At 36.1% G+C, this 17,767-nt stretch overlaps 1 protein-coding gene across 2 annotated transcripts in view; it reads left to right on the top strand.

Annotated features, from left to right (window-relative positions):
• The window catches only part of MED13 (mediator complex subunit 13), a 93,560-nt gene that overhangs the window by 7,149 nt on the left and 68,644 nt on the right, over window positions 1–17,767 (top strand). For both annotated transcript variants that reach the window (XM_082371940.1, XM_082371941.1), the window contains exon 3: window positions 4,515–4,683. In XM_082371940.1, coding sequence (XP_082228066.1) covers window positions 4,515–4,683 — 169 coding nt within the window. The remainder of the gene's footprint in view (window positions 1–4,514; window positions 4,684–17,767) is intronic.

Consider the following 17,767-nt stretch of genomic DNA (forward strand, 5'->3'; position numbering starts at 1 on the left):
AATTTACTTGTGACCCAACTTTTTATGTTTGCTAGTCTCTAGGGACAACTTTGTTTGCCATGCTTTTTTGTGTACTATCCATTTTGAGCAAGAAAGTGTGTCTTTTAAATCTTCAAATCAAAGGTAAGCATATTAGGCTTCTTTTAAACCAAAATTTTTCAGGTTTTGCTGATCAATAATGCTGCCAGTTTAAGGCTCTCAGTAATACTTGTTGAATGAATAGCTTATGAATGGGCAGTTATTGTTCAAGACAGACACTGAGCTACACATTTAAACATTTCTCTTTACTCTTTCAAGAAATACACAGTATTTTCTACAGTGATCATTTTTGACCCATTTATTATTCATTAGTGCATGTTGCATTTTAATAGTTTGGCAGACTTACTTAGGAAAAGATTCCTTTTTTACTGGCTTACCACTGTGGAGATGTTTAAAGATGTCAGTTTTGAGAAAACTGAGTACAAGTGCTAGGTATATCAACCTTTTTTGTTTTTTTTCCCCCACTCATGGAGAATTATTTTGATGACCTATCACATACTTTTGCATCACTATAATATGTATCCTCAGAAAAAAAATTTTTATGGAAATCAAATTTAGCATTTGAACTTAGGCATTGTTTTCTTCAAATACTTTGTAAAATTTTTTCAAGTAACAATGACGATTAAGAGTTCTAATGCTAAGGGTAATGGAACAGTACTAAAAACACAGAATTGAAACTGTTTTCTCTGGGGATACAGTTACAAGAGGAGGAAAACATTTATTTAAATACATTAAGCAGACTTTTTCCATTAGGCTATGGTTGATTAAGTTCAAAAGAGCTAGGTAAAGATTTGCCATGTGTTCCTCCTCTCTCCCTTTTCTGTTATAATACTGGTGTTGAGATTCAAGGACTTACTTTAATTAATGTAAGAGGTGCATATCACTATGTCTTGGGTGGCTTAGTTGTACCATTTCACTTTTTTTTTTTTTTTTTTCAAAGGGACCAACTTCAATTGCTTTGGTCTAATTCAAATCCCTTTTTTTTTTTTTTTAAATTATTTAATTTATTTATTTATTTATGGCTGTGTTGGGTCTTCGTTTCTGTGCGAGGGCTTTCTCTAGTGCAGCAAGTGGGGACCACTCTTCATCGCGGTGCGCGGGCCTCTCACCATCGCGGCCTCTCCTGTTGCGGAGCACAGGCTCCAGACACGCAGGCTCAGCAATTGTGGCTCACGGGCCCAGTTTCTCCGCGGCATGTGGGATCTTCCCAGGCCAGGGCTCGAACCCGTGTGCCCTGCATTGGCAGGCAGATTCCCAACCACTGCGCCACCAGGGAAGCCCCCATTTCACTTTTTAAAAAAAAAAAAAATTATTTATTTGGCTGTGCTGGGTCTTAGTTGTGGCATGCGGGATCTTTAGTTGTGGCATGAGGGAATCTTTTATTTACTTTTAAATTTTATTTATTTTATTTTTGGCTGCGTTGGGTCTTTGTTGCTGCCCGCGGGCTTTCTCTAGTTGCAGCAAGCAGGGGCTACTCTTTGTTGCGGTGCGAGGGCTTCTCACTGCGGTGGCTTCTCTTGTTGCGAAGCACAGGCTCTAGGCTTGCAGGCTTCAGTAGTTGCAGCACACAGGCTTAGTAGTTGTGGCTCGCAGGCTCTAGGGCGCAGACTCAGTAGTTGCTTAGTTGCTTCCCGATATGTGGGATCTTCCTAGACCAGGGATCAAACCCGTGTCCCCTGCATTGGCAGGCGGATTCTTAACCACTGCGCCATCAGGGAAGCTCCGAGGGAATCTTTTAGTTGCAGCATGTGGGCTCCTTTAGTTGCGGCATGTGGGATCTAGTTCTAGTTCCCTGACCAGAGATCGAACCCGGGCCCCCTGCATTGGAGCGTGGGGTTTTAACCACTGGACCACCAGGGAAGTCCCACCATTTCACTTTTTATATCTCTGAATACAACATGTAGAAGTACTTTTATTATGGTTATAATATCAAGATACAAGCTTGGCTCAGTAGGCTTCTTGTTGCTAAGTGACACCCCCCCCCCCCCACCAAAAAAAAACCTTCAAGCTTTTCATTGAATGTTATTAGGAATTATTCTTATTATTTCCTCAGCAATGAAAAATGAAATTATGTTACTTTTGTAATGGTTGCTTAGTTACCTACCATATAGGTGAAGATATACTCAAGATATTTGTTGGCCTTAGAAAATCCTAACAAATGGTCTGTTTGTTTTATGCATACTCCCATTTAGTGTTAATGAGCATTGTGGGCATTTGAGGGTATAATGTAAAATGAGTAGTAAGTTCACCTGAGTTTCTCTAGACAAAAAAATTTAGAGCAATGAGGGAGAAATGCTTGAATATTAATACTGGTTAATTTTTTAACTATATTTAGTATTCTTAAACTATTTATAGGTTTAACTGAAATAGATTTTTAAAAATAAAACCATAGAATATTCAGAATTTTATGTGAAAATTTATATAAATTGTATTTATGTAATACAGTCATATTACTTACTATTCAAAAGATTTTTAATTTACTCTTTTGGGGAAGAAGGCAAATTCAGTCTCAAGTTTTAAGTGAATGATTTTCTGATATTTGAAGTTTATAGTGACTGTACAACTTTGAAATGTAATGGTAACTGTGTGTCTTGGTTCTTTGTTGGTTTAAAACTTAGAAGTAGTCAGAAAAAAGATTTTGGTAGGGGCTACTTATGTATGACAAATGTTACTCCATTGTGCTTCCTAGAAGGTAAGGATTTTTGAGGTAAAAGGCAATAAAAATAAAAGTACACTAAATAGGTTATAAAGAAGTGAAGAATTCCGGCATAATTCTCTTGGAATTAACAATATGTGTACTTTTAATAATCATAAATCATAACTTTAGATAAAATTCTTAATGTTGTAGGGATTTAATTTTGAAATGATAGAACCTGATTAGGCTGAAAGCAGATTGCGAAAGATTCATTTTTTTTTCTCTCAGCAACTCACAAATGTGCTTGTGATCTAGACCTTTTAAATAATTAAAGTGAAGTCACTATGTGCCACTTCCCTTTTCTTCTAGCCTGTTTTCTTTAATAAAGTGAAACTTGTAAAATTTTGGCTTTAAATGGAAGTAGATAAGGTTGTCTGTAATGTAGTAGAATGTGAAGAACTTTTAAAAATTATTTCAACTCTCAAGTATTGTCATTTTCTAAAGCTTACCTCATTTTTTAAGAGCTTACCTTTTTTGAAAAAACACAATTAGTTTATTTGAAAGACTTCAACTATAATTTAGGAAACACTTTAAAGAACAACATAAAATCAACATTAACCTTTGTAGTGGCACAAATTTCTAGTGCAGTTAAAGTCCACTGTCATGCTTTTGAGTTAATGTTTATTCTGCCCATTTGTTGTATAAGTTATGAATATAAACCATGTGTCACTCTTAATATGTGTCTCTGCTTTTATTCAAAAGCATCTTAGTTTATTATTTTTCTATTGGAATGTTATATACATTTTTAGTGTTTAATTAAGAAAGATTATTTTTACTTAAATTGAAAGAAGACCCATATTTATAAAATGTTTATAAAGTTATAGAAGTTACAGAAGGATACTAAATTATATTTGAAATAGCAGTTTAAAATATTACAAAAGTTAAAATGCTGACGGGAGTAGCTATCATTTATAGTAGGATTCCTTGGATGCTTTGTTACAGGTATGAGATGGATAGAGAGTAAAAAGTTTTTTTTTCTGAACTACATCCATACTTATATCAAAATGACTGCATTTTTTTTGTTGTTGGTTTTTTTGTTTTGGTAACTTCACTTGGGTGGTTAATAGATTTGCTGGAAAAATTGAGACTGTATAGTTAGTGACGATTGCTATAACTTTATATCAGAAGTGCCATTTAAAATTTGTCTTTAAATTTTTAAGTTTCTCCCCCCAAGTAGAGAATCCTATACTGAATAGTAAGCATGGGAATCATTTGGTTGTAATGAGACCTAAGGTGGCTGATAATGCGCTGCTTGTTGGGCTCGTTGCCAAAAGCTTCCTTTTTATCCATCACTTATTTTTATAGTTGAGTCATGGATTAGAATGCTGATGGACATAAAATATTTTGAGTTTAATTATTAACTGTCTAGTTTTTTTGGCAAGGTCAGTTTTGGAAAGTAACTAACAAGTGAGCCAGCTTAGAAATTGGCATCTTAGGTATAGAATGTGTAATATTTCCCTTGGTTATACAAATGTCCTTTTCATTTATACAGAAACCAAATCAGTCTGTTTGCAATATATCATTGCCTTTTTATATGGTGGAAAAATAATTTTCAGGTAATTTAATAGAATAAATGGCACTTTGGCCTTTTATTCTCTATGGAGTAGCTTTGAAACCTGATATTTTAATGTCTAGAGAGATACCGAAGTGATTGTAGCTCAATATTCTGAGGTGAAGTAGGGTTTATGAATTTAGGGATTAAACTATCGCACTTTTTACTTAGCTCTAAGTAGATATAGTGCCACAGTGTTACCTTTTGTTTCTTTCATTTCTTTTATAGAAGAGGAAGATGGAGTGTGGGAGAATGGACTTTCCTATGAATGCCGTACTTTGCTTTTCAAAGCAGTTCACAATCTGTTGGAACGGTGTTTAATGAACCGGAACTTTGTACGTATTGGCAAGTGGTTTGTAAAGCCTTATGAAAAAGATGAAAAACCTATAAATAAAAGGTAAGCTGTCTTATTTAAACTCTTACTTGATATTTCTTTAGGCTTGTTAATTTTAATGACTTTATAGAAAATGTGTGATAAAGCAAACTAATATCTTGCAGACATATTCAGGAGGTTAAGTTTGGCAAAGTACTATAAGTATTTAGTTTTCTTTGACCCCTTCATTCTTTCTTTTACACATTTGAATAATTTTCTTGCAGTGAGGATAGGCTGTGTGTCAATGCAGTGGCCTGACTTTTGATTTGGGATGATAGAAAAAATGTGGGATGAAAGTAGAGACTTACGCATTGAAGTATACTTTTTTAGTACTAGTGGAAATACAGTCATGGTACTCTTAAAATTAAGCAGTATTAATATTTGTTTTTGATGGTGATCTGTAGTCATGTTTTGGGTTGAGGTAATCCTTCTCATTCTCAAACCTCTGTTTTTGCTCTAATTAAAGTAATTTAAATTTGTAATTTTCTATATAAGACATATTTACTTTTGGGGTGTGTTTCAATTTTCTTCAACTTTGAATTAGGCAAATTTAGGACACTTAATTTGTAGGATAGTTGCAGATGCACAGAAGACTTTAAGACCTGTAGTGTTAAAAGCTTTAGGTTATTACAGTTCTCTGATTTAAATAATATAAGGCACAATCTGTTAGAAGATTTAGTCCCAAGCAGTTGTTGAATTAGTGAGACTTCCAAGAGAGATGAAACAGTGGTAAGATGGGATGTGGGAAGAAGAGAAAATGAAGGAAATTTATTAGTTTTCCCTAAAAGATGTGAGGATATGAAGTATTGGCTGTGATTGTAATCATTGTTGAGATGTAATTTTTTTATGTCACGTGCACATCTTTTTTCATGCACACCCGAAATTTTTTCATACTTCCCTTATTAGTTTCAGTGGAATGGATGACTAGGTAAGCCTGGACAAATCACGGCTCTTTCATTTTTTTCTCTCTGAAAATTAAAATAAACCTTTATTGTCAACAGAATAATTAATCGTACAAGTTAGGACTGCATTCAGTTGCAAATGACAGAAAACCTAACTACCTGGCTTATGTAGGAATTGATTTTTCTCAATAGCAAGGAGTCTGGAGGTAGATAATCTGTTCAATAATGTCATCAAAACTCAGGTTCCCTCAAGTTTTCTGCTCTTTCATCTTTGGCCTTTGGCTTTTATCCTCATGGCCCCAGTAAGTGTTGCATCTCCAAACCTCACTCACAGTGGATTCCAGGCAGGAAGAGGAAGGGAGGGAGGAAGTGAGAAGGGGTGTCCCTTGGATCAGAAAGTAGATTCTTTTCTGGAAACTTTAGCTGACGTTTAATTGGCTATACTACTGAGAGAAATATTTTTTTATATGGGAACATTACCACTCTGAGCAAAATAAGGCTCTGGTTAGTAAGAAGAAAGGGAGAATAGATACTAGGTAGGCAGTTAATTAGAGGAAGGGGAATAAGTATCAGGTAGGCAATTAGCAGTGTTCACTGTATATATTTATATAGTTTTAAGAAGTCAAGCTGATTACCAAGATTTAAAATGAAGCGCTATAATCCTGAGCCCAACTACTAGATGTGCTCCTCAGAGGCAGTCCCTTTTAATTCTTTTAACTGTCTTAATTTATGTATTTAAAAACTTACAAGCAAATACCGTGCTGATTCCTGAGTTTTCTGTTATTTCAGTTATTCAGGATTTAATCTATTGACTTTCTATTAATGGTTTAGCTATCTTACTACCCCAGATGCTTAGACATCGGCATACCTGTATACTCTTTTCCCTCTTCCCTTCTCTTTTTTCCCATATCTTGCCAGTATAGTTAGGAGATTTGGTAAAAAAACAATACCTATTGTTTCTATTACTATAATTTTATAAATATTATTTTCAGTGAGCCATTTGGTATATTAGGATTACATTCCATTTCCTCTCTATAATTTTGTTTTCCCCAGTGTTAATGATTATCTCTTTTTTCACTTAATTATCTATGTCAGGGGCTGGTAAACTACCACCACACAGGGCAAATATAGCCTGCCACCTGTTTCTGTAAATAAAATTTTTATTGTAACACAGCCCTGTTCCTTCATTTGGATTATTTTATGCCTGCTTTCACACTACAGCAGAATTGAATAGTTGTGACAAGAGACAGATGACTCCACAAAGCCTAAAATATTTAGCCTAAAATATTTCTCTGGCTCTTTACAGATAAAGTTTGCTGAGCCCTGATCTATGTACTTATTGGTAATTTGCCCCTAGGCTACCTACCAGAAGTATAAATCTCCCTTCCCAACCTTTAAGGAGTGTGTGTAATCTTTTAGTTTCTTCCCTCTCTCTCCCTCCCTCCCTCCCTCCCTCCCTCCCTCCCTCTCCCTCTCCCTCCCTCTCCCTCTCTCTCTCTCTCTCTCTCTCTCTCTCTCTCTCTCTCCCCCCTCTCTCTCCCCCCTCTCTCTCCCTCCCTCTCCCTCTCTCTCTCTCTCTCCCTCCCCCCTCTCCCTCCCCCCTCTCTCTCCCTCCCTCTCTCTCTTTCTCAATATCACTATTTGAGCCCTTCATTGTTCTGTTCCAATTTGGACTTCTTGTTCTATAAGGCCTGTTTCACAGCAGTCATCTTGGGAATTCTCTTTGCCTTTTTGTCTGTGTTGGATCCCTTATTTTCTGGATGTCATGTTTTCTTTTTTTGTCTTACTGTTTTGGTAGTGCCCATCTACCTGTAGTTTCCTGAATTACATAAGAAGTAATATTTTTGAGATCCTGAATGTCTGAATTACCTCCTTTTCTACTCTTAAGACTTTTGGGCACTAAAATGCTGACTGGAAGTCCTATGTATGTGAATAGCTCTGAAGTTGCAGGCTTTAGTATGGTGATTGGTGAGGAACCTGGCCATTTTTATTTAGAACTGTGCTGTTATTATAGTAGCCACCAGCCAGTTTTAGCTATTTAAATTTCAATTAATTGAAAAAATAAAAATTCAGTTCCTCAGTTGTGCAAACCACATTTCAAATGCTCTTATGACTGCTGGCTATTGTATTGGGTAGTGTAGGTAGAGAATATTTCTATAATTGCAGAAAGTTCTTTTGGATGGTATTGCTTACACCCGGGCCTTTACACTTATAATTAAAATAATACCTTAGGAGCATCACTAAAGAAGTCAGTCAAGGTTTTTTTGTTTTGTTTTTTGGCAGTAAATGAAAGACTATACTTTAAATTTCACCGTAAAGCTATGTTTATCTTTTGCCACACCTGTGGCTTTTACACAGTCTCTTTATCTCCATTTTAATTAAATATAAGCACCACAAGATTTAAGGTGGTATATTAGTAGCCATTTTATATAGCTTTAGGATGTCCTTTGGTTGGGTTCCTCAATACCTCTGAAAACCTGAACTTCTAGGGAAGCTAAGAGCTATCACTGTTACGTTTTCTAAGGACTCAGTTCCTTTCTTCTTGTCTTCTAAGGTAGCACTGTCTAATAGAAATATAATGTGAGTCGCATATGTGTTTTTTTTTTTAATTTTTTATTTATTTGTTTATTTATTTATGACTGTGTTGGGTCTTCGTTTCTGTGCGAGGGCTTTCTCTAGTTGCGGCAAATGGGGGCCACTCTTCATCGCGGTGCGTGGGCCTCTCACTATCGTGACCTCTCTTGTTGCGGAGCACAGGCTCCAGATGCACAGGCTCAGTAATTGTGGCTCACGGGCCTAGTTGCTCCGCGGCATGTGGGATCTTACCAGACCAGGGCTCGAACCCGTGTCCCCTGCATTGGCAGGCAGATTCTCAACCACTGCGCCACCAGGGAAGCCCCCCGCATATGTGTTTTTAAATCTGGTAGTAGGCACATTAAAGAAAGTTTTTTAAAAAGTGAAATGAATTTTAATATATTTAACCTAATATATCTAAGATATTTCAGCATGTAATTACATATAAAGATGATAAGAACGAGGTATTTTCTTTCTTTTTTTTTTTTTTTTAAACTAAGTCTTTGAAATCTAATATGCATTCTGTACTTAAGAGTACACCTCAGCGTTGTCTGGTCACATTTACAAGTGCTGAATAGTCATTTGTATATTGGTTTGCATTAACAGCACAGTTCTAGGGCTTGAAGCCCAGCTGGACTTGGTAGTGCTTATTGGTAAAAGATCTCTTCTCTCTGGTTTATGAACCCTCTTGGAATTGTATGCTAAATTGTGAGTGTACTCTAGAATCTCAAAAGTAGGGGAAACTTCCATCTTATGTCAAGGTATCCACTATTTGCCAAGTTGGGCATAGTTACTGTCTTGTTTTTCCTCCTTTTAGCCTGTCTGTGCTAGTCTATTATTAATGTCTGTCATCAAGATTATTATGCATCCTATTTCTGAAGTCTTAAGTGATGATATAATAGTACTTATGACTCATGAAATTTCTCTATGATGCTTGAGCCATTAGGATTTGCATGGTCAGTTTTCCACATTCTCATGCTTTCCAGAAACATTAATGAGAAAAAAAATAAAGTGCTAAGAAAGACTTTTTTCTCTCTCTTTTTTCCTCATTAAGCTTTTCTTACTATCATTTCTTACTATCATTCTTAGAGATTCATACAAATCTGTCTTTTTCAACTATTGGTTTTAGATATGAACCATAATAGAGAAATTTTTTTTTTTAAAGATTGATTGATTGATTGATTGATTGATTGCTATGTTGGGTCTTCGTTTCTGTGCCAGGGCTTTCTCTAGTTGCGGCAAGCGGGGGCCACTCTTCATCGCGGTGCACGGGCCTCTCACTATCGCGGCCTCTCTTGTTGCGGAGCACAGGCTCCAGACGCACAGGCTCAGTAGTTGTGGCTCACGGGCCTAGTCGCTCCGTGGCATGTGGGGTCCTCCCAGACCAGGGCTCGAACCCGTGTCCCCCACATTAGCAGGCAGACCCTCAACCACTGCGCCACCAGGGAAGCCCAAGAAGTTTTTTTTCCAAAGGGAATGAGCATAACTGGCCAAGCAGTGTTTGAAATCAGGGCTTAATATGTATTAAATCAATTCTCAAAACAGACCTATTACTCCAGTTTTACAGTTGATAAATCTGAAGCACAGGGAGGTTAAGGAACTTGTCCAAGGTCGTATTTCTTGCAGGTATTGGAGCTGGATTATAGGGCACGAAAAATATGAGACAGATTGTGGACCCTGTAGACCACTATATCTCTTGTACCTACATCTTTTTAAAGTTATTGGAAATAGTAAAACAGAAGACTTAAAAATTAAAAATATTAGCAAGTTACTATATTTCCTGAGCACTTGAAGTTGTAAACCAGAATAATATGTCATTGCTTTCTAAGTATTCTTTACTGTATAAGTAATGTGTTCACTGAGTGAGCAGAAGTATGTACAAAATCACAGATAAGGTGTTTTATTCTGGATTTTAATATAGATCTTTTGTTCATTGAGATATGGTAAGGATACCTGATACTGAAATTACACTTATAAATTTAAGAAATTTATAAAAATTACTGAGGGGGCTTCCCTCGTGGCGCAGTGGTTGAGAATCTCCCCAATGCAGGGGACACGGGTTTCATCCCTGGTCCGGGAAAATCCCACATGCCGCAGAGCCACTAAGCCCGTGCGCCACAACTACTGAGCCTGTGCTCTAGAGCCCGCGAACCACAACTACTGAGCCTGCATGCTGCAACTACTGAAGCCTGTGTGCCTAGAGCCTGTGCTCCACAGCAAGAGAAGCCACCACAGTGAGAAGCCCACGCACTACAACAAAGAGTAGCCCCCACTCACTGCAACTAGAGAAAGCCCCGTGTGCAGCAATGAAGACCCAATGCAGCCAAAAATAAATAAATTTTTTTTTTTTTTTTAAAAAAAGAGCTTTAAAAAAAAATTACTCTGAGGGCTACAGAAATACAGATTAATGCAGTGGTTCCCAAACTTGTCCGGATGTGTAATCACCTTGAGAGATTAAAAAAATAACCTGTGTATTAACCTGGGAGTGTGGTCTGGGCTTTGGAATTTTTAAAAGATCTCTGTGTGATTCTAATGAAAGACAGGTTTGAAAACTATTGAATTGATGGAATAAAAATCTAGGAATTAGGATGACTAGGATTTTTGGGGGGGGATGTTAATTATTTCAAATAATGTTAAAATGGATGATTGTGAACAGTTGTGCATAATTTTAAAAGTATCACCATAACATGTTGCTATTAGATAACATAAATAGAAATATAGGACCAATTACATAAATTTTATCAATCCAGTGAATAGAATAGGATTGTTTTTTTTTTTTTCATTGTGGTAAAATAGACACAACAAAATTTACCATTTTAGCCATTTTTCAAGTGTATGGTTCCATGGCATTAAGTACATTCACATTGTTGTGCAGCCATCACATTATCTATCTCCAGAACTTTTTCCTCATCCTAAACTGAAAACCTGCCCATAAAATGATAACTCCCTGTTTTCTCCCCCTCCCAGCCCCTCGTAACCACCATTCTACTTTCTGTCTCTATGAATTTGACTGTTCTAAGTACCTTACATAAGTGGAATCATATAGTATTTGTCTTCTTGTGTCTGGCTTACTTCACTTAGCATAATGTCCTCAAGGTTCTCATCTAGATTGCAGCATGCATTTTCATTTCTTTTTAAGGCTGAATAATTTTCCATTGTATTTTTATACCACATCTTGTTTATCCATTCACCTGGCATCTGACATTTGGGTTGTTTCCACTTTTTGTCTATTGTGAATAACGCTGCTGTAGATATTAGTGTACAAATATCTGCTTTCAGTTCTTTTGGGAATATATATAGAAGTAGAATTGCTAGATCATACAGTAGTTCTATTTTTATTTATTTTTTGAGGAATCGCTGAAGTCTTTTCCACATTGGCTGTACCGTTTTATATTCCTACGAGCAGTGCAGGAGGACTCCAATTTCTCCACATCCTCACCAACACTTCTTTTTAAAAAAGTAGTAGCCATCCTTAGGGGTGTGAAGTGGTTATCTCATTGTCGTTTTGATTTGCATTTCCTAAATGATTAATGATGTTGAGCATCTTTTCACATGTTTGGTGGCTATTTATGTATCTTTGGAGAAATGTCTGTTCAAGTCCTTTACCCATTTTTAATTGGTTGTTAGGATGACTAGAATTTTAAGTCAACATTCCCTTTAACTACGTTTATAATTTTAAGACAAGTCACATAACTTCTTTGTGCCTTGAATTCCCTACCAGCAAAATGGGATGTCATCTTTCTGTAACTACCTAACAGAAGTGCCTCCTAAAGCAGTATAGATAACTGTTATATTATTAGAACAGCTAACTTTATTAGCATATTTTCATTTTCTGTCTTAGAATAAAGAATCTTTTGTTTAATTTCAGTACTTAAGGAACATTTTTCTACAATAGAAGATTATCTGTTGAGGTTTCGTCTGTAAAATTCTGCCTCACTCATGCCTTTTTGTTTTGGTTATTATAGTAAAAGCTCCTGGAGAGCAATTTTACTGTCTACAATACTTTATAGTAACGTAACAGTACCTTGGAGTCTCATTGTAGTTGCACATATTTGTTTTAACTCCACTTTTCTAAGTGCTAAGTACCAAAAATTAGATGATGTTATAAAATGATCTCTCTCTTTGAAAGACAAGCCATTGTGAATTTAGTATGGCAGTATTACCTAACATTTGCTTTGGCCTATAATATTTTCTGACTAGATTATCTTTAATATAGACATACTTTGGAGATATTGCAGGTTCTTTTCCAGACCACCACAGTACAGCACATATAATAAATCGAGTCGCAAGAATTTATTTGGTTTCCAGTGCATTTAAAAGTTATGTTTACCCTAACTGTAGTCTATTAAGTGTGCAGTAGCATTATGTCTAAAAAAACAGTGTATATAACTTAATTAAAAATACTTTATTTAAAAAATACTAACCATCATCTGAACTTTCAGCAAGTCGTAATTTTTTTGCAATAGTAACATCAAAGATCACTTATCACACATCACCATAACAAGTATAATAATGAAAAAGTTGGAAATGTGAGAATTAGCAAAATGTGACACAGAGACATGAAGTGAACATATGCTTGAAAAAATGGTGCCGACAGACTTGCTCGATGCAGGGTTATCACACACCTTCAGTTTGTAAAGCACTCAGTTATCTGCGAAGTACAATGAAGCGAGGTATACCTCTGTAAGAATTTCAGAAATTTTATCCCATATTTAGAATGTTTAGTTTTTTCCTCCTATATCATGCACAAACTTGACTTATTTTAAACCATTTTATAACTAGATCAGACTGTATTGGAAACATATGCTAGCAGTATAGGAGGTGATATTTTTCTTAAAATAGGTAACTGAAAGTGAGAGCTTGCTGTTAAGTAGGGCAGTGCAGATAAATACTGGGAGCAGGGAGATTATTCTCTTCTAGTATTTTATGTATGAAATGAAACAGTTGAAAGCTGTATTTTATTTTAAGATTTTTTTTTTTTTGATGTGGACTTTTTTTTTTTTTAATTATTTGTTTGGCTGCGTTGGGTCTTCGTTGCTGTGCGCGGGCTTTCTCTAGTTGCGGCGAGCGGGGCTACTTTTTGTCGTGGTGTGCGGGCTTCTTATTGCGGTGGCTTCTCTTTGTTGCGGAGCAGAGTCTCTAGGCATGCGGGCTGCAGTAGTTGTGGCACGCGGGCTCAGTAGTTGTGGCTCGCAGGCTCTAGAGCGCAGGCTCAGTAGTTTTGTGGCACACGGGCTTAGTTGCTCCACGGCATGTGGGATCTTCCTGGGCCAGGGCTCGAACCCATGTCCCCTCCATTGGCAGGCGAATTCTTACCCATTGCACCACCAGGGAAGTCAGATGTGGACCATTTTTAAAGTCTTTATTGAATTTGTTGTAATATATTTTTTTTATGTTTTGGTTTTTTGGCCATGAGGCATGTGGGATCTTAGCTCCCTGACCAGGGATTGAACCTACACCCCCTGCATTGGAAGGTGAAGTCTTAACCACTGGACCCCCAGGGAAGTCCTGAAAGCTGTATTTTTAAGAACTCTAGTTCACAAATTAAGTATGAGAATATAAAGTTCAGGTCTCCTAGCCTCTTTGTCTTTAAGGATAAAGAACATGAGACTGTTTTAGGTTGTTGCATAAACTTACAGATGTTCTTGGAAGTATTTGCAATTTAGATTTTGGAATTTGCTATTGAGTTACTGAGTAAGCACACAGCATTCATAATCATTTGTATAGAGAGCATACTTACTTGATCCCTAAAACTAATCAAATTACAGTTTCTCTTTGTTTAGATTATTATTGCTTGAGTCACTTTCTTAATAAATGTTTTCCTTGACATAAAAGTATTTTTAGTAATTTCCCTTTATACTCTTAGATTTTGCCCCCTACCAAGAAATTTATCTTTTAATGTTACCTGAAAAACATGTAAAAAGCTTGTAATGTTAAAAAATATAGATTCGTTCTAACCAGTTTAATATGAAATTTTCTTAACTTTTTTAGCGTGTTGTCTTTTAAATTCTCATATCCTTTTTTGCTGTTTAGAGAGAGATGCTTTGAAAATTGATTTCTGCCAGCTTTATGTCAATACATATAATGGGCATTTCCCTCTCAAAAGTTAAACACTAGTGTTTGCTAAGATAAAAATACTATTTAGAAATTGTTATGTATTTATACGTTCTGTAACTCAACCTTAACAGTTATAGAAGAATTCTATCAGAAAAGAAGACACTCGAAAGAAAAGCACAAATATGGCTTCATAGGCATTCCCACATTTAGTAATGAGATTAGTTGCATATATGTTTGTTTACTTTAGGTGCATTCTTTGAGGAAAATAAATGTATGAGACTTATGAGTAATTTAAAAAAATTCTAATGTTTCAACTGGTATCAAGAGTAATGTTTGGTATTAACAAAAGGTATGAGAGTCACACTTTTGATTTAGTGTTTTTCTTGAGCTGTGTTATAACATAGGCCACACCATCGCTTTGCTGAGAAACTTTTTTTTTTCCAGCCCTACAGTTTTTGGGCTGTTTATATTTCCTTTAAATTATGGTTGCAAACCAGCAAGTTGTTTTCTGAGTTCTTCTCTTTCTTTTAGTACTTTATCAAGTGTAACTAGTAACAGTCAAACTACATTTTCACTTGATGTGTTCCCCCAATTCTGTAAGTTCATTTAGGCATGTTTTCTGCATTCCAGATTATTTCAGGCAACAGTTTTATGAAATATTTATCCATTATGTAACATGGGTTACCATTTTCCTCACTGTTTTTCAGTGTTTTATATTCCTTGCTACCAATCCTCTGATTGTAAAACTAATGCCACATATTTAGGTTTTTGTCATGGTAGTCCCTCACCTTTGGTGCCAGTTTCTGTATCAGCTATTGCTGTGTAACAAACTACCCCAAAAAATAGGGGTTTAAAACAGCAGGTATGTATTCTCACTAATGTACCTACAGGTTAGCCGAGGGTTAGCCAATCTAGTCACACTGTAAACCATAGTGTGGGTAGAAGTGTATTCCGTATGATTCTCATCCTCTTTAGACCAGTGAGCCAGTCAAGGCATGTTCTTATGGCAATTAAAGAAGCACCAGAGGGCAAGCTAAATTGCATAAGCATATTTCAAGCTTCTGCTTGGCCAAAGCAAGTCACAAAGCGAGCCTAAGTCAAAGGTTGGGGAAGTATATTTCACTTCTAATAAGAGGGACTACAAAGTCTGGACAAAGGGAGGGATGAACAAAACATTACGAAGCTACAGTAATCAAAACAGTGTGGTACTGTCATAAAGACAGACATGTAAACCAATGGAAGAGAATAGAAAGTTCAGAAATAAATTCTTGTGTACGTGTTCAAATAACCTTTGACAAGGGTGCCAGGACCACTTAATGGGGAAAGGATATTCTCTTCAACAAATGGTATTGGGAAAACAGGGTATCCACATGTAAAAGAAAGAAGTTGGACCCTTATATACAAAAAATAACTTAAAATGGATTAAAAACGTAAGACCTATAACTAATAAAACTGCTAGGAAAAAACATAGTGGAAAAGCTTCATGTCACTGGATTTGGCAATGATTTTGTGGTTATGACACCAAAAACATAGGCAGCAGAAGCAAAAGTAGACAAGTGGGACTATATCAAGCCTAAATACCTTTGTGCTTCAAAGGACATAATCAACAGTGAAAAGGCAGTTTATGGAATGGGAGAGAATATTTGCAAATCATGTATCTGATAAGGTGTTAATATCCAGCATTATAAAGAACTCCTACAACTCCACAAAATATCAAATAACCCAATTTAAAAATGGGCAAAAGACTTCAGTAGATGTTTCTTCAAAGAGCATGACATATACAAATGGCCAATAAGCATATGAAAGATGTTCAACATCACTAATCAGAGAAATATAAATCCAAACCACAGTGAGATACCACCTCACATATGTTAGGATGGCTACTATTGAAAAAATAAAGAATAAAAAATGTTAGTGAGGGCAGAGAAATTGGAACCCATGTGCACAGTTAGTGGGATTGTAAAATGGTACAGTCACTATGGAAAATGATATGGAGGTTCCTCCAAAAATTGAAAACGAAACTACCATGTGATCCTACTACTCCTTCCGAGTGTGTATCCAAAAGAAGCAATCCTACTTCTGAATGTGTATCCAAAAGAATCTAAAGCAGGATTTTGAAGAGATATTTGCACACCCATGTTCATAGCAGGCATTATTCCTTATAGTCAAGAGGTAGAACCAACCCAAATATCCGTTGATGGATGATGGCTAAGCAAAATGTGTTATATGCATAAAATGAATTATTATTCATCCTTAAAAGGAAAGAAATCCTGTTACATGCTACACCATGGATGAACCTTGAGGACATTATGCCAAGTGAAATAAGCCAGTCACAAAAAGACATACTGTGTGATTCTACTTATGTGAGGTATCTAAAGTAGTCAAGTTCATAGAAGCAGAAAGTAGAATGGTGCTTTTAAGGGGCTGGTGGAGGGGGGGAGTAGAAAGGGGAATTGTTGTTTAATGAGTGTAGTTTCAGATTTGCAAGATGATCAAGTTTCGAAGATCTGTTTTACAACGGTATGCATATACTTAACACTACTGACTGGTACACTTAAAATTGGTTAAGGTGGTACATTTTATGTTGTGTTTTTTTACATTAAAAAAATGAGAGGGGTGAAGAATTGGGACCAGTAATTCTATCTTCCACAGATACTAAAGTTATGATTCCTTTTATCAAGGAATTTACAACCTGGCAGGGAGTTAAACTAGTAAATAATAGTAATGCTATGATAAATATTATTATAAGCATAGAATATTATGGGAGCACAGAAATCATGCTTAAAGGAGTCTTAAGGAATGATTAAGAAATGGAGAGAAATTTGTGGTAAACAAAGGGGTAGTTCTTGGTGGATTAAGTGTCCGTCTAGAGAGTTTGGCAAGTATCAGATTGTGAAGGGTCTAAAGTGCTGTGCTAAGGTTTTAGGGGTTTTTTGACTTAGTCCTGAAGGCATTGGGGAGCTGTTGATTTTGAGCCTCCCAGTTACATGATTAGAATTAATTTTTAGATAGCTGACAGTGGTGTAAAGAAAGATAAATTAGAGATTTTAACAGCTACTCAGACCTTAAAAAGACAAAAAACAAAAAATAATATTTAAGAACTAGAATCACTAGCAATTGGTGATAGATTAGCTGAATGTAGGGAGTTTCAGGAAAGTGAAAAATTTGGGATGATTTATATTTCTGGCTTGTACAACTATATATAGATATAGACTTGATAAGAAAAGGACTATGTTAGGGTAGAAAAAATAGGTGATTCAGATGTGGACTTTACAGTATTTAGTACGGTGTGCCAAGGACCTATTCTAGATGCTGGGGATACAACGTTGAACAAAGGAAACGGATTCCTCCTCCAGTAGCACTTACAATCTTGGTGACTATAAGAAATAAACAAACTGTATAATATGTTAGATTGTGATTATTTTTTTAAGCCAAAACAAATCCCAGAAGAGGAATTGAGGGACAATTTAAAGTAGGGTGATCAGTGAAGACCTCACCTAGAAAGTCTTTAAACAAAAACCTGATGAAGGTGAATATAGCTATTTAGAGTGTTCCAGATGGAGTAACAGTAGGTA

This window comes from Balaenoptera borealis (assembly GCF_965194805.1).
Source record: "Balaenoptera borealis genome assembly, chromosome: 20".
Lineage (NCBI taxonomy): Eukaryota > Metazoa > Chordata > Mammalia > Artiodactyla > Balaenopteridae > Balaenoptera > Balaenoptera borealis.